Source organism: Pollicipes pollicipes, unplaced genomic scaffold (genome assembly GCF_011947565.3).
Source record: "Pollicipes pollicipes isolate AB1234 unplaced genomic scaffold, Ppol_2.1 Scaffold_7231;HRSCAF=8579_pilon_pilon_pilon, whole genome shotgun sequence".
NCBI lineage: Eukaryota > Metazoa > Arthropoda > Thecostraca > Pollicipedomorpha > Pollicipedidae > Pollicipes > Pollicipes pollicipes.
In genome coordinates, this window is record NW_023597034.1 from 12,815,382 (window position 1) to 12,835,101 (window position 19,720).

The 19,720-nt window shown below is 58.2% G+C and overlaps 1 protein-coding gene across 1 annotated transcript; it reads right to left on the bottom strand.

Annotated features, from left to right (window-relative positions):
- Positions 1-846: 846 nt before the first annotated feature.
- LOC119109538 (phospholipase A2 inhibitor) lies at positions 847-19,487 on the bottom strand (the record flags this gene model as incomplete). The annotated part of the gene is given in 6 exon segments (XM_037233190.1): positions 847-3,158; positions 4,206-4,345; positions 6,374-6,554; positions 9,086-9,238; positions 18,202-18,335; positions 19,312-19,487. Coding segments are annotated over 6 exon segments (1,041 nt in total), but the record flags the coding sequence as incomplete, so codon positions are not given.
- Between the last annotated feature and the right edge of the window lie 233 nt (positions 19,488-19,720).

Below are 19,720 nucleotides of genomic sequence, written 5' to 3' on the forward strand. Positions count from 1 at the left end.
GGGTCCGCTCTCTAAGGATCCGCTCTCCGAGAGTCCACTCCCCAAGGGTCTATTCTCCAAGGATCCGCTCCCCGAGGGTCACCCCCCCCCCGTGGGTCCACTCCCTGAGGGTCCACTCCCCAAGGGTCCACTCCCCAAGGGTCCACTCCCCAAGGGTTCGCTCCCCGAGGGTCCGCTTCTCGAGAGTCCGCTTCCTGAGGGTCCGCTCCCCAAGAGTCCGCTCTCCAGGGGTCCGCTCCCCGGCCCGGCGCCGACACGAGCAGGCTCGGCCGGAGCCGCGGTGGTCGTCGCGACCGGTCGGCGCGGCCATGCGCAGCGCAGCGGCTGTCGGCTGCGAGGCGTTCTGCCAGCCGCCCGTGTGCCGCGGCTCGGGGCTGCCCCATCACAGCACGCCGCACTGGCAGCGGCGGCGCGCTACACGTCCGGGTGTGTGTGGGGTGCCGGCCGTCTCAGCCGGACAGGCCGGTGTCGGATGAGCGAGGCCGCACCTCGTCGGCTGTTCTCCGGTATTGCGGCACCGGGCGATGACCGGCTGCCTCGCTCGGCAATGTGTCTGAACATAACTGGGCAGGCTGCGTTTCGAGGAAGGGAGGGGCGAGTGTTGGTTGGAGTGGACATTATGGAGGTCATTTAGTGATGTACACGAGAAGAATCGCGTGAAAGACCTGCGGCACGAGCTCTCGTCGCATTAAACTGGGAAGGTTTGTCGCAGGTACCCCACTTTGTGCACCCCTTTCTCCGGCGGGCAATAGCGTGGTCGGCCGCGTTGAGCCGGTCATGGCCGATAATCTCCGACCCCGCTCCAGTTGCCGGCCCCTTGTCGGGGTGCGCCGGATGACGGTCGGGTGTAGATCGTACTTTATTCACGACAATTGAGAGGTATATAGCAAGCCGAGGTATGCGCAGCAATGATGCGGTCCTGCCTCGATAGCAGCCCCACTTCTGTAGAAAAATACGCGGATCATCGCCAGGACCGCAACATTGGTCATACCAGATACGGAGAAATGGAACAGCGATAACGATCGACTATATCAAAACGCACGCGGCAACAGTGTCGAAACGGCTGGCGAGCCTTGGGCACCTCTGCGTGGCGGGGTGGCGATCTCGACTGACTTGGGATGAGCCAGGGCCTTGTCTTGCTGGCCGAGAGCTGGCCTGCGTCGTCGCTGCCGCCGCAGGCGGGCCAGGCGCCCCCCGGCCTCAATCGGGGCCCCGGCGCCGTCCTCTGAGTGGAGCGTCGCCACCCGTCCACCTTCCCGAGGGCAGTGGGAGGTGCCCCGGTCGCGTCAAACCGCAGGGAGGGAATAGAGAACACGACACCGATAGCTCGCTAACGGCAACGCTCACGGAGCTAAAACGACGCGCTAACTGGCGCAGGAGACGAAGCAACAGCAGTGACGTAGAGCGGACAACCGAAACAACAGCAAACCTTAGCCTAGCGGCGGCCGGCTGCCACCGGTCGACAGCCGCGCCGGAGACGGAACACACGGAGGCCACCAATGATATGATCTTTGTACCGGCCGAGCGGTAACACCTTGGCAAATCACAACTGATGCCTGCGGCGAGCGAGCGCGCCGCGTCGGCCGCTGGGTGCGGGCGCTGCGGTGGCGGCCTGCCGACGGTGGCCGCGGTTAGTCTCGGCCGGCGCTGCCACTGGGAGCAGCGGCCGGCCGGGCTCGAGCCCCACGCCTGCCCCTCCGGTGGCTCGCCGGGCCGCACCGTCACCGCAGTCTCGCGCAGGCTGTTGAGCTGCTGATGCGCGTGCCGCGAACGGAGGCAGCAAGGCCTGGCGGGCGGGCCGCCGCGATGCGCGCACACGCCCGTCGCCAGCGAGCGCCAAGACGGGCACGTGCGCGGTGGAACATTTGACACAGCTAAGCCACACGACTGGCTTTGAAAACAGCCACCTCCTCCCCTTGCGCCCCTCTTAGTCGCGGCTGCTCGCGTGCGCATGTGTGCGGCACGGGCGTGGGCGTGGCACACTCCCTGCACGCTGCGGCGTTACATGCCGCGCTGGTCTCGTGGTCCGCCCGGCGAGCATGCCACGCATGCGAGGACGGGGTGAAACTCCCCACCTGGCGGACAGGGTGGCTGGGGCCCCTCTTGCCGACGGGCAGGTTTTCCCCGAACCCGGTCGGTGAAACTTCGTAATTTTCCAGGCCTGAACGCGACTGCGCCGCTTACGCCGCTTATTTAGGGGGCCATCGACCGTGTCGGCTTCATGCCCTCGGAGAGATTCTGCCATCACTTCTTACTTCCTAGGTGCACCCAATGTGCTTGAATGGCATAAGTTCAAATAATTACATGTGTAATTATTTTAAGATGCCATCGTTCACGCTTAGTTTTTCTTGTTTCCTTTTTACGTTTCCTCATTGGCCAGCGGTTCGAAGATAAATTTAAGACAAACCTTTTTAGATGCTTGAGCCCTGTTTGGCTGTCGCAGCTCAGCTTGGAGTGCCGGAGAGTTCTACGCACTTTGCGGTAAATGCTCCAAGGTCCCGCAGCTATCCGACGGTAAACTGGCTCGCCGAAGCGATTATCCACTTCTCTTGCTCTCGTTTCTACGTCAAACGGAAACCCCTCCGGCTGCCCTTTTGCTTTGAGTGCCTCTGTAACGCCGCACATGAATCTGGACTAAAAGCCTCCCACGAAGCCTTCGTATTGGGATCGGCTTCCCACGAAGCCGCCATATTTGGATCGACTTCCCACGAAGCCGCCGTATTCGGATCGACCTCCCACGACGCCGCCGTATTCGGATCGGCTTCCCAGGATGCCGCCATATTCGGGTCGCCAGGTCCAAATGGCGACGAAATCCAGCTGGGCGTCGTCTGACGTCTGCGCCCGTCACGCCCGGAAGCCGGCGGACGTGCCGCTGTCCGAGCGTGGGAGGGCGGGGTGGAGCTACTGCGGGCGTCGGGCAGCGGCGCAGGCGGCGGCCAGCAACGCCGGCCAGGCGGCCGCCTCCGCAGCCGACGGCTGCCCGCTGGTCGGGCAGTTGAATTCGGAGGCGGGCAGCTTCTTCACGCTCACAATGTGCTTGCTGTCGAACTTGCGGCAATGCGGCTCGTGGTGTAACGTCTGGAACTCTTCGTCGTCCGAATGCCGGTCGATCCACTCTTTGAACCAGACTAGCTCGCAGTTGCATACCAGCGGGTTCTCTGAAAGCAGCCGCTCGTCAGTGGGACCTCGGTGCCGGCGACTGGCGCGGTCGCGCGGGTGGCAGGCGGTGCCCACGGCGGCGTCTGAAGCACCGCCTCGCAGCGCATGCCGCGATCCGGCACGTTTCGCACCCTGGGACGCCTTTTTTGTGCGCGGACAAAATTGACATCCGGTTTGAGTGTTTGTGACGCGTTGGCATCGAGGATGCGTGCTTCTGGCAAGCTATTTAAGCCGCTTTGAAGTTCGTGAGCCTGCGGGTGGTACGTTGGCGTTGGGGAGAGTGGGGGGAAGGAGGGATGCACACCAGCATCCGTTTGTGGAGAAGGAAACGAGCGACTCTATAACGGACCGGCAACTTTGATAATGACAATATCGCTCAGTGTTACGGGTATTGCGTGCTTCAGAGCTGTATTGCCGAATTGGATGCCAGTCGCTTCTGGAAACGACTTAGTGATACAATGCAACAGCCAGCGTATTTTTCAAGATGGGGAATCTTGACTGCTTCCGGGACCATTGGCCGGTGCAAAGCGCGCTGAAAATAGCTGGCCGGGCGCGGCGTAGCGTGTTTGCCGGCGGTGTTTTGGGCGGTGTCTGGGGGAGGGGGTGCGCGCTGGTGGCGCCGCCTGCCGACCGCACCTGGCCGCGCGCCGATCGATGGCCGCCCGTCTAATGGCGCGGCCGCCCGCCGCCTCAGATGGAGACAAACGGCGCCGGCCCAACACGCGCCCGGCCGACACGCTCTGGCACCGGCCCAGCAGGACGTCGACTCGCCCGGCGCGCGGACACCTGTAGGTGCCGCCGGCCTGGCAGTGCGACCGTCCAGGCGGTGGCGTAATGGACACTCCTCTATCCACCGTGCACCCGTATGAACACATCACATGCCCGCTAATTTTACCTGACAGTCAGATTAATAGGCAAGTCATTGATGAGTACCACAAGTTAGCAGTATGAGGTAGGTTATGGCCCGCACATCCACGTCAGGCGAACGAAAACTGCATTTGTTCCTCCATTTCAGTACTTCGTGCGACGTGTGTCCCGCTACTCACGGTAAAGGTCAATGACTTCGAGTGAGTCCAGCAAGCTCTCCACCGTCTCCAGTGGGATGGTGGTGATTTCGTTATTGCTGAGTTTCAGCCACTCCAGCGAGTGCATCTGCATGAAGGTGCCCGGCGGGATGGTCTTGATGCTGTGGACGGGCAGTCGACATCAGCTGGCGCGAGGGCGGCCGCCACGCGCTGCCCCCGCGAGACGGCGGGCTAGTGCCAGGGTGGGGTCACGCCCTCCTCTAGTCCTGGCGTGATGCAGGCCTGGCAGTTCTGACGTCAGATGTGTGTGCGTGCGTGCGTGCGTGCGTGCGTGCGTGCGTGCGCGTCAGACGTGTGTGTGCAGCTGCGCCTGTCGCGTTATCGACACGCGATTGTCAGTGTCCCGTGTGGTGAAGTCACGGCCGAAGGTAATCGGTGATGGCGAATTGTTATCGGAGCTGACCAGCTAAGGCTGACGTGACGAGGAAGCCGTTAGGCTGCTGTCGTGACCAAATTAAAATGGACAGAACGCCAGACCGCGCACGCCATTATGGCGCACGTGCCGTGGGGCTGTTACGTACAAAACTAGTTCGTTGCTCATTCATTTTCTATGTTCTTGCGGTGAACTTCGATACTGCAGACGGGGATTTCTCCTGGGGATTGGTAGGTTGAGCTGGTCGATGGACTGCAGCATGGTTGAGCGGGCCGTCCCCTGCAGCCCTTCTCTGGCTTGCATGACTGGGAACGGCCGTTTTTGGGGTGCGCCTCAGGTGTGGACCGCCGCGAGCGGGACGCAGTGTGACGCAGTCCCGCGGACCAGCGGAGGGGGGGGGGGGGGCGGGGTGACGCAGTCCCGGGGCGCAGTGTGACGCAGTCCCGCGGACCAGCGGAGGGGGGGGGGGCGGTGTGACGCAGTCCCGGGGCGCAGTGTGACGCAGTCCCGCGGACCAGCGGAGGGGGGGGGGGGGGGGGCGGTGTGACGCGGTCCCGGGGCGCAGTGCGATGCAGTCCCGCAGACCACGGGGGGACGCAGTGCGTGCTGCAGCGAGCTGTCCCAGCCTGGCATCCATTCTGAGATATGAACAACGGCGAACTCACACCCGTCGAGCTACCCTCCTTGACATGTTATGATGCGGTCAGTATTGAAGGGCCACTTAGCTAGCCACCGTTCTCAGTGTGGACTGCGCCCCAGTGCTGCGCCGCGGCTGCTTCAAGTCCGCGTATCCCACGGCCGGTCCTAGAGCCGACGCCGTCCGCTAGCCTACATGGGCGTCGGTGGGCTGGGTGACCCCCGTCTCGCCTGGGAGTCTGGTATATGCGGGCGTGTGAAGTGGGCTGGGTGGGCGAATGAATGAGGCTGTCGGACGGCCAGCTGGCCGGCCCGCTTCTCCCACGCCCTCAGTTCACCAGCCCGCCGGACGGCCGGGGCAGCCGGCGACTGACGCGGAGCAGAGCTGAGGGCAGCGACGCCTCCGCGCTGTTCTCGGCAAGTTTACCCCATTGGCGTAGGTGGCACTTCTACGTACTGGCGCCGCAAAGGTGCCGTTCAGGCCCGCGTAATTCACTCGATATCTCCCTAAATCCATGGATGTGACCAAGGCGAACGGCGGGCAAGCTGCGCCGGACGCGCCCCGCTGCTGGATGTGTTGTCTGAGAACTCTACACCACTTAAGTGGGCACTTCTCGAAGCGGAGAATGTCATGAACTGCGTGCAGTTCACCCTTCAGACTGTGGCGCTGACGGTGAGGTGAGCGGTGCGGCGCTGACGGTGAGGTGAGTGGTGCAGCGCTGACGGTGAGGTGAGTGGTGCGGCGGTGACGGTGAGGTGAGCGGTGTGGCGCTGACGCTGAGGTGAGCGATGCGACGCTGACGGTGAGGTGAGCGGTGTGGCGCTGACGGTGAGGTGAGCGGTGCGGCGCTGACGGTGAGGTGAGCGGTGCGGTCCTGTCGCCGCCAGCTCGCGTCTTCAGAGCAGCTGTCCGGGGTCTGAGGTCCGGGGCCCGGGGTCCGAGGTCCGGGGTTCTTTGCTGTCTGTCTGAATGGATGTGTGGGTAGCCTTCGTATTGTTGAGCCGGCCGGCTTGACGTGCACCGAGCGTGCCGTCCTAAATACGAGAGGGGTATGGGGGTGGGGGGTTGGGGCACGCGTCACATTTCTATCGAGTTGGCGGGGGGGGGGGGGGTACTTACTGGTTTTTCTGCAGGCACAAGAACTTAAGCGACTGCCCAAAGCCCTCGAATGCGTCCTCCGGAATGATGGAGATGTTGTTGTGCTTGAGGTCGAGCTGCTTGAGCCGGTGAAGACCGCGGAGCGCCTGCGTGGGGATGCCGAAGATCTTGTTGTCCCCCAGTGACAGCCATTCCAGAGTCTCTGCGGACAGACATTCGGCCAACTATCTAACAGCTTCCCGTTCAACCCAATCAGGGACCGTCTGGCGAGCCACAGGGTAGGATATTCGAGGAGCGACCGATGACGCGATCGTAAATCTCGCACGTGGTTCCGTGCGCGTGACGACCGGCCTCTGACGTCACGGCCCACGTGGCCATCACCGGGGGTGAAGGGGGGAGGGGCGGCAGCCAGACCGATTTGGCCATCGCCCAGCCCATTTGCCACGCTGCCACTCGGATGTGCGTCGGCCGCTCTTCCGCTGCCTTCCGACGGGCCTGGCGCCGTCATTAATTTCCGGTGAATGGGTGGGTTGGGGGAGAACACGGGAGTGGGTGTGTGGTGCGCATGTTGGGGTGTGCTGCCTGATGGTGGGCTTGTGCTGGTGGGCGGCGCCGGCGGACCTCCTCCACAGCCGGCGCTGTCCGCCTGTCGACCATCTCGGGTTGGGTAGGACTGGGGGCAGGCATTGGTAAATGCCAATATCGAGGATTGAGGTGATGGCGTACATCATCGCGGGCGCTCGAAGAATAGATGAGCCGTGGCTGCCGGGATCGGATGTTATGTTTGATGATATGATGATGGATGTTTGTTACACCGGGGAAGGCTGACGCGTCAGCCCCGCACTGCCACACTGGCAGGCGCGGCCGTGACCACTACAGCACGGGGAAGGCTGACGCATCAGCCCCGCACTGCCATACTGGCAGGCGCGGCCGTGGCCACTACAGCACGGGGAAGGCTGACGCATCAGCCCCGCACTGCCGCACTGGCAGGCGCGACCGTGGCCACTACAGCACGGGGAAGGCTGACGCATCAGCGCCGCACTGCCATAGATGGGCCGTGGCTGCCGGGGTCGGATGTGTTTGTTACACCGGGGAAGGCTGACGCGTTAGCCCCGCACTGCCGCACTGGCAGGCGCGGCCGTGGCCACTACAGCAGAGGGAAGGCTGACGCATTAGCCCCGCACTGCCACACTGGCAGGCGCGGCCGTGGCCACTACAGCAGTGCGGGCGGCCGCTTGGAAGGCTCTTGTAATGAGCACTCGTTCACCGAGCTCCGGGCCATGCTGGCATAGTCCCGAACCATAAATTCTGCTGGTGTCAGAGTCCCTGGGTTCGATTTGCCGACAAAGTGTTCACTATTTTACGGCGCGGACGGGCCCCCGTTGGTCACAGGCAGCATTGTCGTGGTGCTACTTCTCTCAAGATAGGACACGCCATTGGCAGTCCGCTGAGCAGAAACCTTGCAAATTTTGCGGATGCAGATGGGCACATTTATTCAAATTAATGCTCTTGTTTCCAGGTGTTCGCAGTGTTGACCTTCCCACCCGTAACTTCAGCCTAAATATAACTTGTTGCTCTTACCCCGAGCTTGTCTTAGAATGGTTTCCGGTGCCGACCATAAATTTCGCCGGAGACCCTGAGGCTGATACAAAGCTATTGGTCGTGGGCAGAGGCGTACACAGGGGGAGACAAGCGGGCGGGTGCCCCCCCCCCCTCCCCCCTCCATTACAAAATACACGACTCCTGGGCACTCGGCACAAACAGGAATTGAGCGCGCGCGAAAGGCGGGGGCTCACTACACGTCACCAAAGGGTGTCGTCAGGAGGCCTCAGAAAATGAGACATGTGTTAGAGTTGTAAGTTGGGCTTTTAAGGTCTCGCCTCGGGATTTTGAAATTCCTCTGTGTGCACCTGACCGTGATAAACGTCTCCCATCCTCACCGAATCGACTCGAATCCCGCAGGGCCACGTCCCCCATTGGCAGAATATCTACCTGAGTAAACCTATGCCGTTGCAAGTACCTACGTCATACACAAGTGGCCGTCCTCCAAGCCGTAGGAACTGTTGTGACGCAGCTGAACGGTCTCTGATGTCATAGGCTGCAACTTGTGGGCAGCTGTTGATAATGGTAAACGCGGTTCAAGCAGAGCTCAAACGCACATGATGCTGCATACTGCGCTGACTCACTCACTGCGATAAAACACCTCGGGTCAACTGACGGTGACCTCTGTGAAGACCATCGTGGCCAGTTTGACAGGGTACGAAGGGTACGTTGTACATACGTACGGGGTGTGTGACCAGTTTTCTTTGACAGGGCACGGAACATGGGAAACAAATGATGTCATAAAGGAGATGAGATTCGCACAAATAATGAGCTACGCTTCATTTACAAAATACAATCCCTGCCTGCAATCTTTGCACCATCCAGGATGCTTCTGCAGAGCGGCGTCATTCAGCGGCGCGTGCCGAGTCACCCCTCGTACCGCCCGGCACGTCGTGCAGCGGGGGGGGGGGAAGGTATTTGAGGGTCACGCAGTCGTCACGGCAACACATTGCGTCACCTTGTCCCAGATCACGACGTCACATGGTCTGTCATATGTCACATGGTCTGTCACATGGTCTGTCTCATGTCACACGGTCTGTCACATGGTCTGTCGCATGGCCACGACGGTCGTCTGCCATCCTGCAGCCGACTGGCGCCGGGGGCGGCAGGCGGGCCGCCGGAGTCACTCACGCTCGAGTCCCTGGAAGGCGAGCTTGTCGATGTAGGCCACCTGATTGTGCTCGATGTTGAGCTTAGTCAGCTGGCTGAGCTCGGTGAAGGCGCGCGCTGGTAGTGCCTTGATCCGGTTGTTTTCCAGCAGCAGGCTGTCCAACTTGCTCAGTCCTGCCGACAGCGTCGATGCGCTCAGGTAGAGTTTGGTGTCTCTTTGGAACGGCTTCGGGTCCCCAATGTTTGTCTCTCTCACGGAACATTGTTGGGCTCGAACCATCTCACAAGGCTCTAGAAAGAATAAGGTAGAACGCTCCGGTCTCCGTAAATGTAGAGCCTATGGCTTTGGGATAAGCCGCGAATTCGGACACTGCACTCATCCTTTGATTGGTGGGGGGATTTCATGTCACGGAATTAAATCCCGATTGCCATGGCAATGAATCCCAGAGTCCGCACTGTGGTTGTGTGTTCAGGGGCTGGCTCTGGTCCGTGTGGCGCCATGTTCTAGGATCCTGAGGTGGAGAAGAGATAATTGTAAGCGTTTATATACCTATAACTTATGACGCTATTTTGGCAAGCACCCGTAATACGCGGATGCGGGTAGTGTAGTGGTTAGCGCGTCTGCGTTGGCTACTGCGCGTCTGGGAAACCAGAGGTACGGGGTTCGATTCCCCGCGATGCCCGCCCTTCCTGCCAGGGTGAGAGGCAGGCGACGCCATATAGCCTCAGCAGCTGAGTGCGTCGTCAAGCCTCAATCACACACACACACACACACACACACACCCGTAATACGCGTAAATGTCGTTAAGGACGGATGGTTTTCATGTAATGGGTTCATCATTTTTTGACAACTTATCTGACGTGGTAAGACAAATCGCCGTGGTGTCAGCAGGATCTGCACGTGATACAAGGAGCATGGCGTAGAGTGGTCAGGAAACCGGATGGACAGGAAAATGGGTCATGTACTTCCAATATCGGTTAACCTGTGCTGATATATGCTGTAATGAAGCACCAGGACGAATTAAGATGGTCATTTGCAATATCGATGCCAAGTGCGTGGGTCTGGTGCGGGAGTGTAGGTGTGTAACTGCATAATATGCAGGCATGCCAGTGCTATCTAAGCTCATACACGTGTTCACGAAGTTGCTGGTGCACGCAAAACGCGATAAACTGTAATTGTTGCATTTACCATGCAATGCTCTCTTGAAATTAAACTAAGCTCAGAACATTCGGTGTCTGAAAAAAATGATTCACGTGTTGGCCGAATACAGCACGGTTTTCTTGTCCCTTACGGTATCCATGTTATGCTAGCGATGTGGCAATTTAACTGTTCAAATTTTGAAGTGTTGTGGCTGATGCCAGACTATTCCTAGAACAAGACCACCAAATACTGCCTTACTTTTACGATATTTGCATGGTATTACAGCACTGGACACTTTATAAAAGTGGTAATTTTTGAAATAGTACTGGTGCATTGTTCTGATTGGTATATTTTTCTTTGGGATTAGAACCCACAAGCGAGGAATAGTGAATCTGATGTCGGCTAAAAATAAGTCTGCTTGACATGCTGATGAACATGATGGCACATGATGAATATAAAATATCACGTTTGGCATTGCCACTGAATTTGTATTCGTGTCTGTCCTCAGAAATATGTTACCAAGACATGTGCCTGGTTTTCAATGTTGGTTTCTGGTACCCACTTCCCCTCATCAAAACGAGGCCTTAGATCCTTCGTTTGGCCTGGTTCTTTCATCACGACTAATCCCTGGTTCGCGGACCACATAGGTCATTTTGCAAACACTAGGCCTTGACTCCCGGTTCTCACTGAATGTTTCTAAGGGTGCCGGTAGTGTAGTGGTTAACGCGTACGCGTTCGCGTTAACCACTGCGCGTCTGGGAAACCAGAGGTACGAGGTTCGATTCCCCGCAGTGCCCGCCTTTCCTACCAGGGTGGGAACCAGGCGATGCCTTAAGCCTCAGCAGCTGGGTGCGTCGTAAAGCCCCAATGACATGGTTGTTTCCAAACTCAACATACGATTATAAGTTCAAATTAGTTAGTCACAAACACCACACCCTCGCTTACAGGTTCCATTAATTCACTCAAAAACCTTTTTATTCCGACTTCTGTTCGTCACTGGCTCATTCGTCAACACCAGATCGGACTGCTATTCGACAAAATTCTGCCATTGAAATGATGTCTGAGGTAAAAAATATCTTGTCTATGTGCTTTAATGATTGCATGTGCACACTGCGTGACGTAAGCTCAGGTGAATACGTAGTAGTTTCTAACAACGCTTCCATGTGAAATCATGATTCTTATTAGTGCCTTCGACTTTATACTGCACCGTGAAAACAAAATGAACACTTCTAATAACAAGTAAACGACATGGAGAGTGACAGCTGGGTTTCATTGATCCTTGCCAGTGTAAAGTCTGAGGTAATCCGAAATTCCACCTTTGAAATCATCCAGATATCTCTTGCAGCGCCAGAATGTCGCGCATTACCAACCGAAGCAAAAACAGCGTTCAGTGTGAGCTTTTTCCAGGGCCCCTCAAAATTTATCTGGCAACCCCGCTGTGACGTCACGGTGGGGCGCCTGGACAGGCCACAGCATTGTAAGCCCTCAGGAAAGGGGTTTTCAGAGGCAGCTTTTGGGTAGATTGAGAATGTACGGACTGCTGAAACGCCTTCAGCGTCAGAAAAAAACGTATGGTCTGTCGTACGCCAGGTGTGCTTTTGAAGTCCAGTGCCTTGGCTTTGAATTGCAAGTAATTTTGCGCAGACGTTGCACCGTTGACCTAGGTGGTGCCACTGGTACCAACGCCTGGCTTATAGATGATGCTAGTGTGCTTCGTGGACCTATGACACTCATTCAGTTTCCACAGATACGTCGTGCTTCTCGAAGCGTTCTGCGTGTTGGAATGCAAACTGTGCTTGCTGGGTTCGAAATATCTTAACATCTTGCATGCAAATGTCTTTCCCTGATTTTTTTCGTTCATCAAGGCATATTCTTAGCTCAATTGCCTGCCATTCTAATAAAACCGCTACATGATGTTGGGTTACGGTATTGGTAACCTTCATGTGTGAGTCTACTAAGTTTGATCTTGAATTGAAAATAAGACAATCGTCTTGTCATAATTGAGGCTTTAACCCTCTTGAACTGGCTAAATATTGAACGTGTGACGACGACATGCGACATTTCGAACTCACCATCAACATTAGGTGAGCAGGTTGGTGTTAGGTGTCAGGTTGGTCAACAGCTCGTCCGGAAAACTGACAAGTCTGCCCAAGTATGAGGTGCGGGCCATATGAAAAAAATTACAATTCCATGCGAACTAATAATTTTGGTGCATGCGTTGCAATGTACCGGAAGCAAAGCACATGCAAAATAAAACTAGAGCACGGATATACAATGCGATACCAGATAACGATATATTTACAAAGTGCCGTAGGTGGAAGAAGCAGCAAAAACACCAAAAGTGTAGTAGCAGTGGACAGGCAAGGCGTCATACTATCCGCGTCAAGACACACCGGGATGCGCCGGGGCCTTTGCGTCCAGGCCAACTGATAAAAGCAGGATGTAGTCGGGAAGACCTCACCCGCCTTCTACGCGTCAGGACCACACGTCCCAAAAACGCACTCACCAGCCCCAGGAAGCGTGACAGGAGGGGAACATGATCGGCCCGCGCCCCCTCCATCCAACCAGCGGAACAGTGGGGGGGGGGGGGGAGGGGGGGTTAGTTCGGTGGGCCAAAAACTGCTACTGCTGGTCAAATGGCCACACATTACTTAATCAGTGTTGGTGATTCCTTTAAGGCACTCTAAGCTGCACTTAACTAAATTTTAGAACCCACTGTAGCATCTTCTCAAATGAAATTCATTGTTTCAGATGGTGGTCCAATGTCGTTTCTTGCGATACACTTTAAACGAATGTGCTAGCCTGCACTCAAATAGGCCTATAATCAGTCACACAACCGGGGAAATTTGCGCAGGGTTTTTGATGATAGTATGAGTATCCATGATTACGTTTCGGTAGCATTTTACCTAGATTTGCCCCATAAGAAACATGACCTGGCAGCGCGCCGATATAGAACGTGGTGCACTAACGTGTGCACACACAGTGCTGCGCACGATGTGTGTGGATCAGCCGGTGGTAGCGTGCAGCACGGTGTGTGTGTGGATTAGCCGGCAGTAATGTGCAGCACGGTGTGTGTGGATCAGCCGGCGGTAATGTGCAGCACGGTGTATGTGGATCACCCGGTGGTAGTGTGCAGCACGGTGTGTGTGTGGATTAGCCGGCGGTAATGTGCAGCACGGTGTGTGTGGATCAGCCGGTGGTAGTGTGCAGCACGGTGTGTGTGGATCAGGCAGTGGTAGTGTGCAGCACGATGTGTGTGGATCAGCCGGCAGTAGTGTGCAGCACAGGTGTGTGTGGATCAGCCGGTGGTAGTGTGCAGCACGGTGTGAGTGGATCAGCCAGTGGTCGTGTGCAGCACGGTGTGTGTGGATTAGCCGGCAGTAATGTGCAGCACGGTGTATGTGGATCAGGCAGTGGTAGTGTGCAGCACGGTGTGTGTGGATTAGCCGGCAGTAATGTGCAGCACGGTGTATGTGGATCAGCCGGTGGTAGTGTGCAGCACGGTGTGTGTGTGGATTAGCCGGCAGTAATGTGCAGCACGGTGTGTGTGTGGATCAGCCGGTGGTAGTGTGCAGCACGGTGTGTGTGGATCAGGCAGTGGTAGTGTGAAGCACGGTGTGTGTGGATCGGCCGGCGGTAATGTGCAGCACGGTGTGTGTGGATCAGGCAGTGGTAGTGTGCAGCACGGTGTGTGTGGATCAGCCGGCGGTAATGCGCAGCACAGTGTGTGTGGATCAGGCAGTGGTAGTGTGAAGCACGGTGTGTGTGGATCAGCCGGCGGTAATGTGCAGCACGGTGTGTGTGGATCAGCCGGCGGTAGTGTGCAGCACGGTGTGTGAATCAGCCAGCGGTTGTCTCCAGGACGGCCAGTGACGGGGACTGGTGACATGTGGATTTTCGTCTAAAAGCAGTTGCAAACAAGGGGCATCAGTAAGACAGGGCCAGGCGTCCTGTAAATCTACCCATGCGTTGTTGGCGATATACGTGGCTGTAGGAGCTAGAGCGGAGCATGACATGTGTGTTCAGGAATCCTAGAACCAAGCAACAGCGCTTTTGGCTGGAGGAGCCAGAGCAGAGGATGACATGTGGTGTGTTCAGAAATCCCACAACCAAACAACAACCCTTTTCGAATCAAGCCAATATAAAATTACTGAGCCACCTTATCAACCGAGGTTACCCTGGTACCTGTCACTGGAACAGCGGCTCTCAACTAAAGAAAGGCAAGAGGTCACAAATAAGGCAGGTGTACGCAGATGTCTGATGACATTGGGGGACGAAAACAACGATGCGTCTTGTAGCAAAGGATGACCATGCTTGCTTCGGGGCGAAGGAATCGGATAACTGACAAGCAAAGATCACAATGACATGTTTTTTTGCTTGGGCACATTCACATTCAATCACAGTGTTATATTTCTACCACTGTCCGGCGGACATCTGCTCCATCCCCAGTGGGCTACTACCCGGCGGAACCCGCTCCATCCCCGGCGGGCTGCTACCCGGCGGACATCTGCTCCATCCCCAGTGGGCTACTACCCGGCGGAACCCGCTCCATCCCCGGCGGGCTGCTACCCGGCGAAATCGCTGACTCAGCACTTTGCCCAGCAAAAATGTGGAGATCGTGATTAGCGCGTAGCGTCAGAAAGCTGAAGATCGACCGTCAGCTTGCAGCTATTGATCGGCGGCGATTCATGTGTTAGTAGTTGCCTTTGGCCGTGGCTAGTATAGCGGCGCGGACTGCCGCGACCCGGGTCGACCGTCGGGCCGGAGCGGGCCGGCGAGGCGGTCCCTGTCGGCCCGGCCAGACACGGCGAGCCCCCGCGGTAGCCGGTCCGACCCGGGTCGACCGTCGGGCCGGAGCGGGCCGGCGAGGCGGTCCCTGTCGGCCCGGCCAGACACGGCGAGCCCCCGCGGCAGCCGGTCCCATCCGGGGTCGTCCGTCGGGCGGACCGGACGCGTGTCCGGCCGCCAGACATCAACGCCAGACATGTACGCGCCGCTGGTGAGCTGCGCTGCTCATCCACGGCGCCGGCACGCTCATGTGATGGCACTCTGATGTGATGTCTGGGACTCGTATTTTTGCAATGTCGCGGACGAAGTGCGCTGAGCATACCGAGCATTTTCATAATTTTATACAATACGGGCATCAGAATACTTGGAGGCCCGCAGTCTAGCGGCACTAGTGCAGAATTCATGGGTCACCGCTGATGCCAGCGACCTTATGCTTTTAATTTACTGCTGCAGGCTCCCTTGGAAACTGGATTGGTGGGATAGCTCCAGCTGGCCTACCCAAAAGTTCTTCTTGGAACGATCCCCGGGGTACCCCCAAAATGCTGGGTTTTGCTGCTGTGCGAGCGCCTAGTTATGGGCCAATTTGCAGGTCATTGCTCACAATTACTCTGCCACACATGCTTTTGTGTGACTCAGTAGCTGGGCTGTCGAGTGATCAGACCGCTTTAGTCATTGCCACTTTCTGCCCTCGGTAAGGTGGTGTCTCGTTGCCGATATTGTGTTGCCACAAGTCACCGGCTAGCTGGCAGTGGTCTGTACTGTGATTGGACGTGTCGCCAGATGGAGTGTGCATCAGCGAAAGCAGAACGGCCGCGCAATGTGTAGACGGTTCGATGGCTGAGGCGGCCGCCAGTGAAGGGTGGTCAGCCCGTTGGAGGGCCGGTCGGCGAAGGGGTGGCCGGCGGTTCTGTGGGCCAGTGACGCGTGTGCCGCCGGTCGGGCGAACCCCCCCCCCCCCCGCCACCCGCACCCTTTGTACGATCTTGTACGGCGGCCGGGCCTGTGAGCGCCGCCGCGACTTTGGCAGCCGGTCCAATTAGCGGCCTGCCCAACAGAACGAATTTGACGGTCGCCTCAGGTGTGTCAAAGCAGGCGTCGTCGCGCCGTCGTGTTTATTTGGATAGAACACTGGCGAAACCCATTTCCCATGCCGCCCGGCTATTCGGCAGAATCGGTTGGTGCCAGGCGCATCATTTAATAATGCCCTGTTCGCGTTGGGCACATGGACAGCAGTACATCAGAGCAAAAGTGGTTGGATGCCATGAATAGACCTGCATTGAGCTAGGCACGATTGGGTCAATGACTCAGCCAATTTATGTTGCATGAAGTGGAGTTCGGTTGATTGCCTTGTGGCGCAGAGACCTGATGATCCGCGCGTTGTCATCATGGAGATGCGATCGGCTCATAAATACGATCCGTAGCCGGTAGCTAGGGGCGCTACAGATGTCTGCTGATTGAACCGACACATCTGGCACACAACTTGCTCGCGAGTTGTCTCACGGCCTTCAATTACCGTCAGCCATCACATCATCAGCCGAGTTGACAACCGAGTTTGACTTTGTCCGCTCTAATGACGCGTGACCTTTTCATCTGAGCGACCCGGGCGTGGGGCGATGGGCGGCCCCGGCCGGTGGCGTCCGACCTGCTCACGGAGCCCGGCACGGCCGGCGTCCGGCCTGCTCACGGAGCCCGGCACGGCCGGCGTCCGGCCTGCGCACGGAGCCCGGCACGGCCGGCGTCCGGCCTGCTCACGGAGTCTTGCCGGCGGCGTCCGGCCTGCTCACGGAGCCCGGCACGGCCGGCGTCCTGCCGCTCACGGAGCTCGACACGGCCGGCGTCGCGTTACGGCGGCGTCTCGCCCCGCCTTTGGAGCTGATGCGGGGCAACGATCGGGGCGGTGACGGGTGGCGGCTGCCGGGCCAGCACTGCCCCACGGGGCCGTCGGCAGCCAACGGCTAGATTACCCGCCTGCAGCGATGAATGCTGGAGGCTGCTGGCCTCAGGAGACGGATCTCTCTCTCTCTCTCTCTCTCTTCTCTCCTCTCTCTCTCTCTTCTCTCCGCTCTCGCTCTCTCTCTTCGCTCTCTCTCTCTCTCTCTCTCTCTCTCTCTCTCCCTCTCTCTCTCTCTCTCTTCTCTCTCTCTCTCTCTCTCTCTCTCTTCTCTCCTCTCTCTCTCTCGTCTCTCTCCTCTCTCTCTCTCTCCTCGTCTCTCTCTCTCTCTCTCTCTATCTCTCTCTCTCTCTCTCTCTCTCTCTCTCGCTCTCTCTCTTTCTCCCCCCCCTCTCTCTCTCTCTCTCTCCCATCTCTCTCTCTCTCTCCTCTCTCTCTCTCTCTCTCTCTCTCTCTCTCTCTCTCTCTCTCTCTCTCTCTCTCTCTCTCTCTCTCTCTCCTCTCTCTCTTTCTCCCTCTCTCTCTCTTCTCCCCTCTCTCTCTCTCTCTCTTTCTCCCTCTCTCCCTCTCTCTCTCTCTCTCTCCTTCTCCCTCTCTCTTCTCTCTCTCTTTCTTTCTCCCTCTCTCCCTCTCTCTCCCTCTCTCTCGCTCTTCCTCTCTCTCTCGCTCTCATCCCTCCAGCCTTTCTCCGTCATCCCCCTCTGTTTTCCCCAGCTTTCACCCCTCTCTTACACTCCATCTTACTCGACCCGTATCTGGTTTCACCAATACTTTTTGATTTATCAATGTCGCTTTCGCCGTGGCGACGTCTCGGCGGGTTTTGTTGTGTATAATGGGCGCGCATCGTGGCAGGCCCACATCGGGCTGCTCCACACGTCCTGCCTACAGCCCGGCCCCCACACGTCCCGCCGCCTGCCCGCCCCCAGCAAGTCCTGCCGCCTCCTCGGCTCCCACGCGTTCTACCACAGCCCGGTCCCCATACGTCCCGCCGCCTTCCCGCCCCGGGAAGTCCTGCCGCCTCCTCGGCTCCCACACGTCTTACCACAGCCTGGCCCCCATACGTCCCGCCGCCTGCCCGCCCCCAGCAAGTCCTGCCGCCTCCTCGGCTCCCACGCGTCCTACCACAGCCCGGCCCCCACACTTCCTGCCGCTTCCCCGGCCCCGGCAGTTGCTGCGGCCTCCTCATCTCCCACACGTTCCGCCGCCTCCCTGGCCCCAGCAGACCCTGCCGCCTCCCCGGCTCCCGCACGCCCCGCCGTCTCCCCGGCCCCGGCAGGTCCTGCCGCCTCCCCGGCTCCGGCTCCGGGTCTGGCTCACCTGTGAAGTCGTTGGTCTTGATGTCGGTGATGTGGTTGATTTGTAGCTCCAGTCGCTCAAGCGCGGTCAGTGAATGAATCGCCTTCGATGGTACCGCAGTCAGATGGTTCTGCATCAGGTTCAGACTGAGCAGGCTGCGGACGGAGGGTTCGGTCAGACGGGCCGGAGATAGAAATCATGCTTTGGTCAACCGCCCAAGTGCTTGACATAGTTCTGATGGCGTCATAAATCTATCTCTCACCTTACTGACGGACACCGGGTTTAACATGACGTGTGTGTGCGGCTATAATTTTCTTACGAGCCATCTCCACGTCACCGTCTAATGAAGCTTAGCGCTGCCGACTTGCGAAGCTCCAGTGTGTGTTTGGTCAGACCGTTCGCATGCATGACTGGCTCGGCGTCGTTGGTGGTCAAGGATTGATGACCGTTACGTGTCGGCGCAGCGGCCATTGCTGTTGGCCGAATGCTCCCCCGGGCATATTTGTTCGCGGTGTCGGACAGGACATGTCTGATAGCTAATGCGATTCAATCTAGTTGGCGTTTCGAGCCATCGTTAATCTTCTCGGCGCTCAGCCAAGCGGGAGAAAATTCCTCCGAAAGCAATTCATCCCGTGGATGTTTTCATCGTGACCGAAGTTCGCTGTTCAATGTAAGGCGTGGGAAATCCGCGCTCGCAATTCCAGTGGCTTGTTTTGGTTCTCTCACGAGAAAATTGAGGCCATCTTGTGACAAAAGCGCTGCCCGGCCAGCGAACACGGGCGCTGCCCGGCTAGCGAACACAGGCGGTCCGCTCATCCAGGAGCCGATTGATGGCCTCGCTTCCGCCGGATGGAGCGCCTCAGTCTCCGCCGAGGCGCCGCGCTCACCCGGGCTCGGACGGCCGTCTCGCGCGCACCCAGCTGCGTGCCGCTTTGTTGCCGCGTGTGAGTCAGCCGAGCCGGCCTGGCGAACGGCGGCGGGGGCTGCTGCCGGCGGGCTCCTCTCGGCCTTGACGCCAGAGAGCGGCTAATTGGGCGTCGTTAACAGATCCAGCGGTGGCGGCGCTGGTACGAGCTGCTCGGCAGGCAGCGGGGGAGCATTGTCGCCGCCGCCAGCACCGCCACCGCTCACCTGGGCAGACCGTAGAAGGCGTCGTCGTCCACTTTGGCGATGTTGTTGTCGTAGAGGCTCAGTCGGGACATGTTGGAGAGGCCGGTGAAGGCCTGTCGCGGTATTGCCTCGATCTTGTTGCTGTGGAGATTGAGCGTGTGGACGTTGTGCAACCGACGGAACGCACCGCTCGGTATCTGCGCAAAGTCAGGACGAAAACGTCAGGCAACCATGCTCTGTGAATGAGGCGAAGACGCAGACTTTTGCAACGCAGCACGTGATGCCGATGGACGCAACGGTGCGTCTTCGCGACGCACACGCCTGCTGGAGCATACGGCGTTGGATCTGCTGACGCGGACCTGGGCCGGCATCACCCGGCACGAGCGGCTGGCGCGGCTTCACGGGCGCCTCTATGGTAATAGCCGTGATG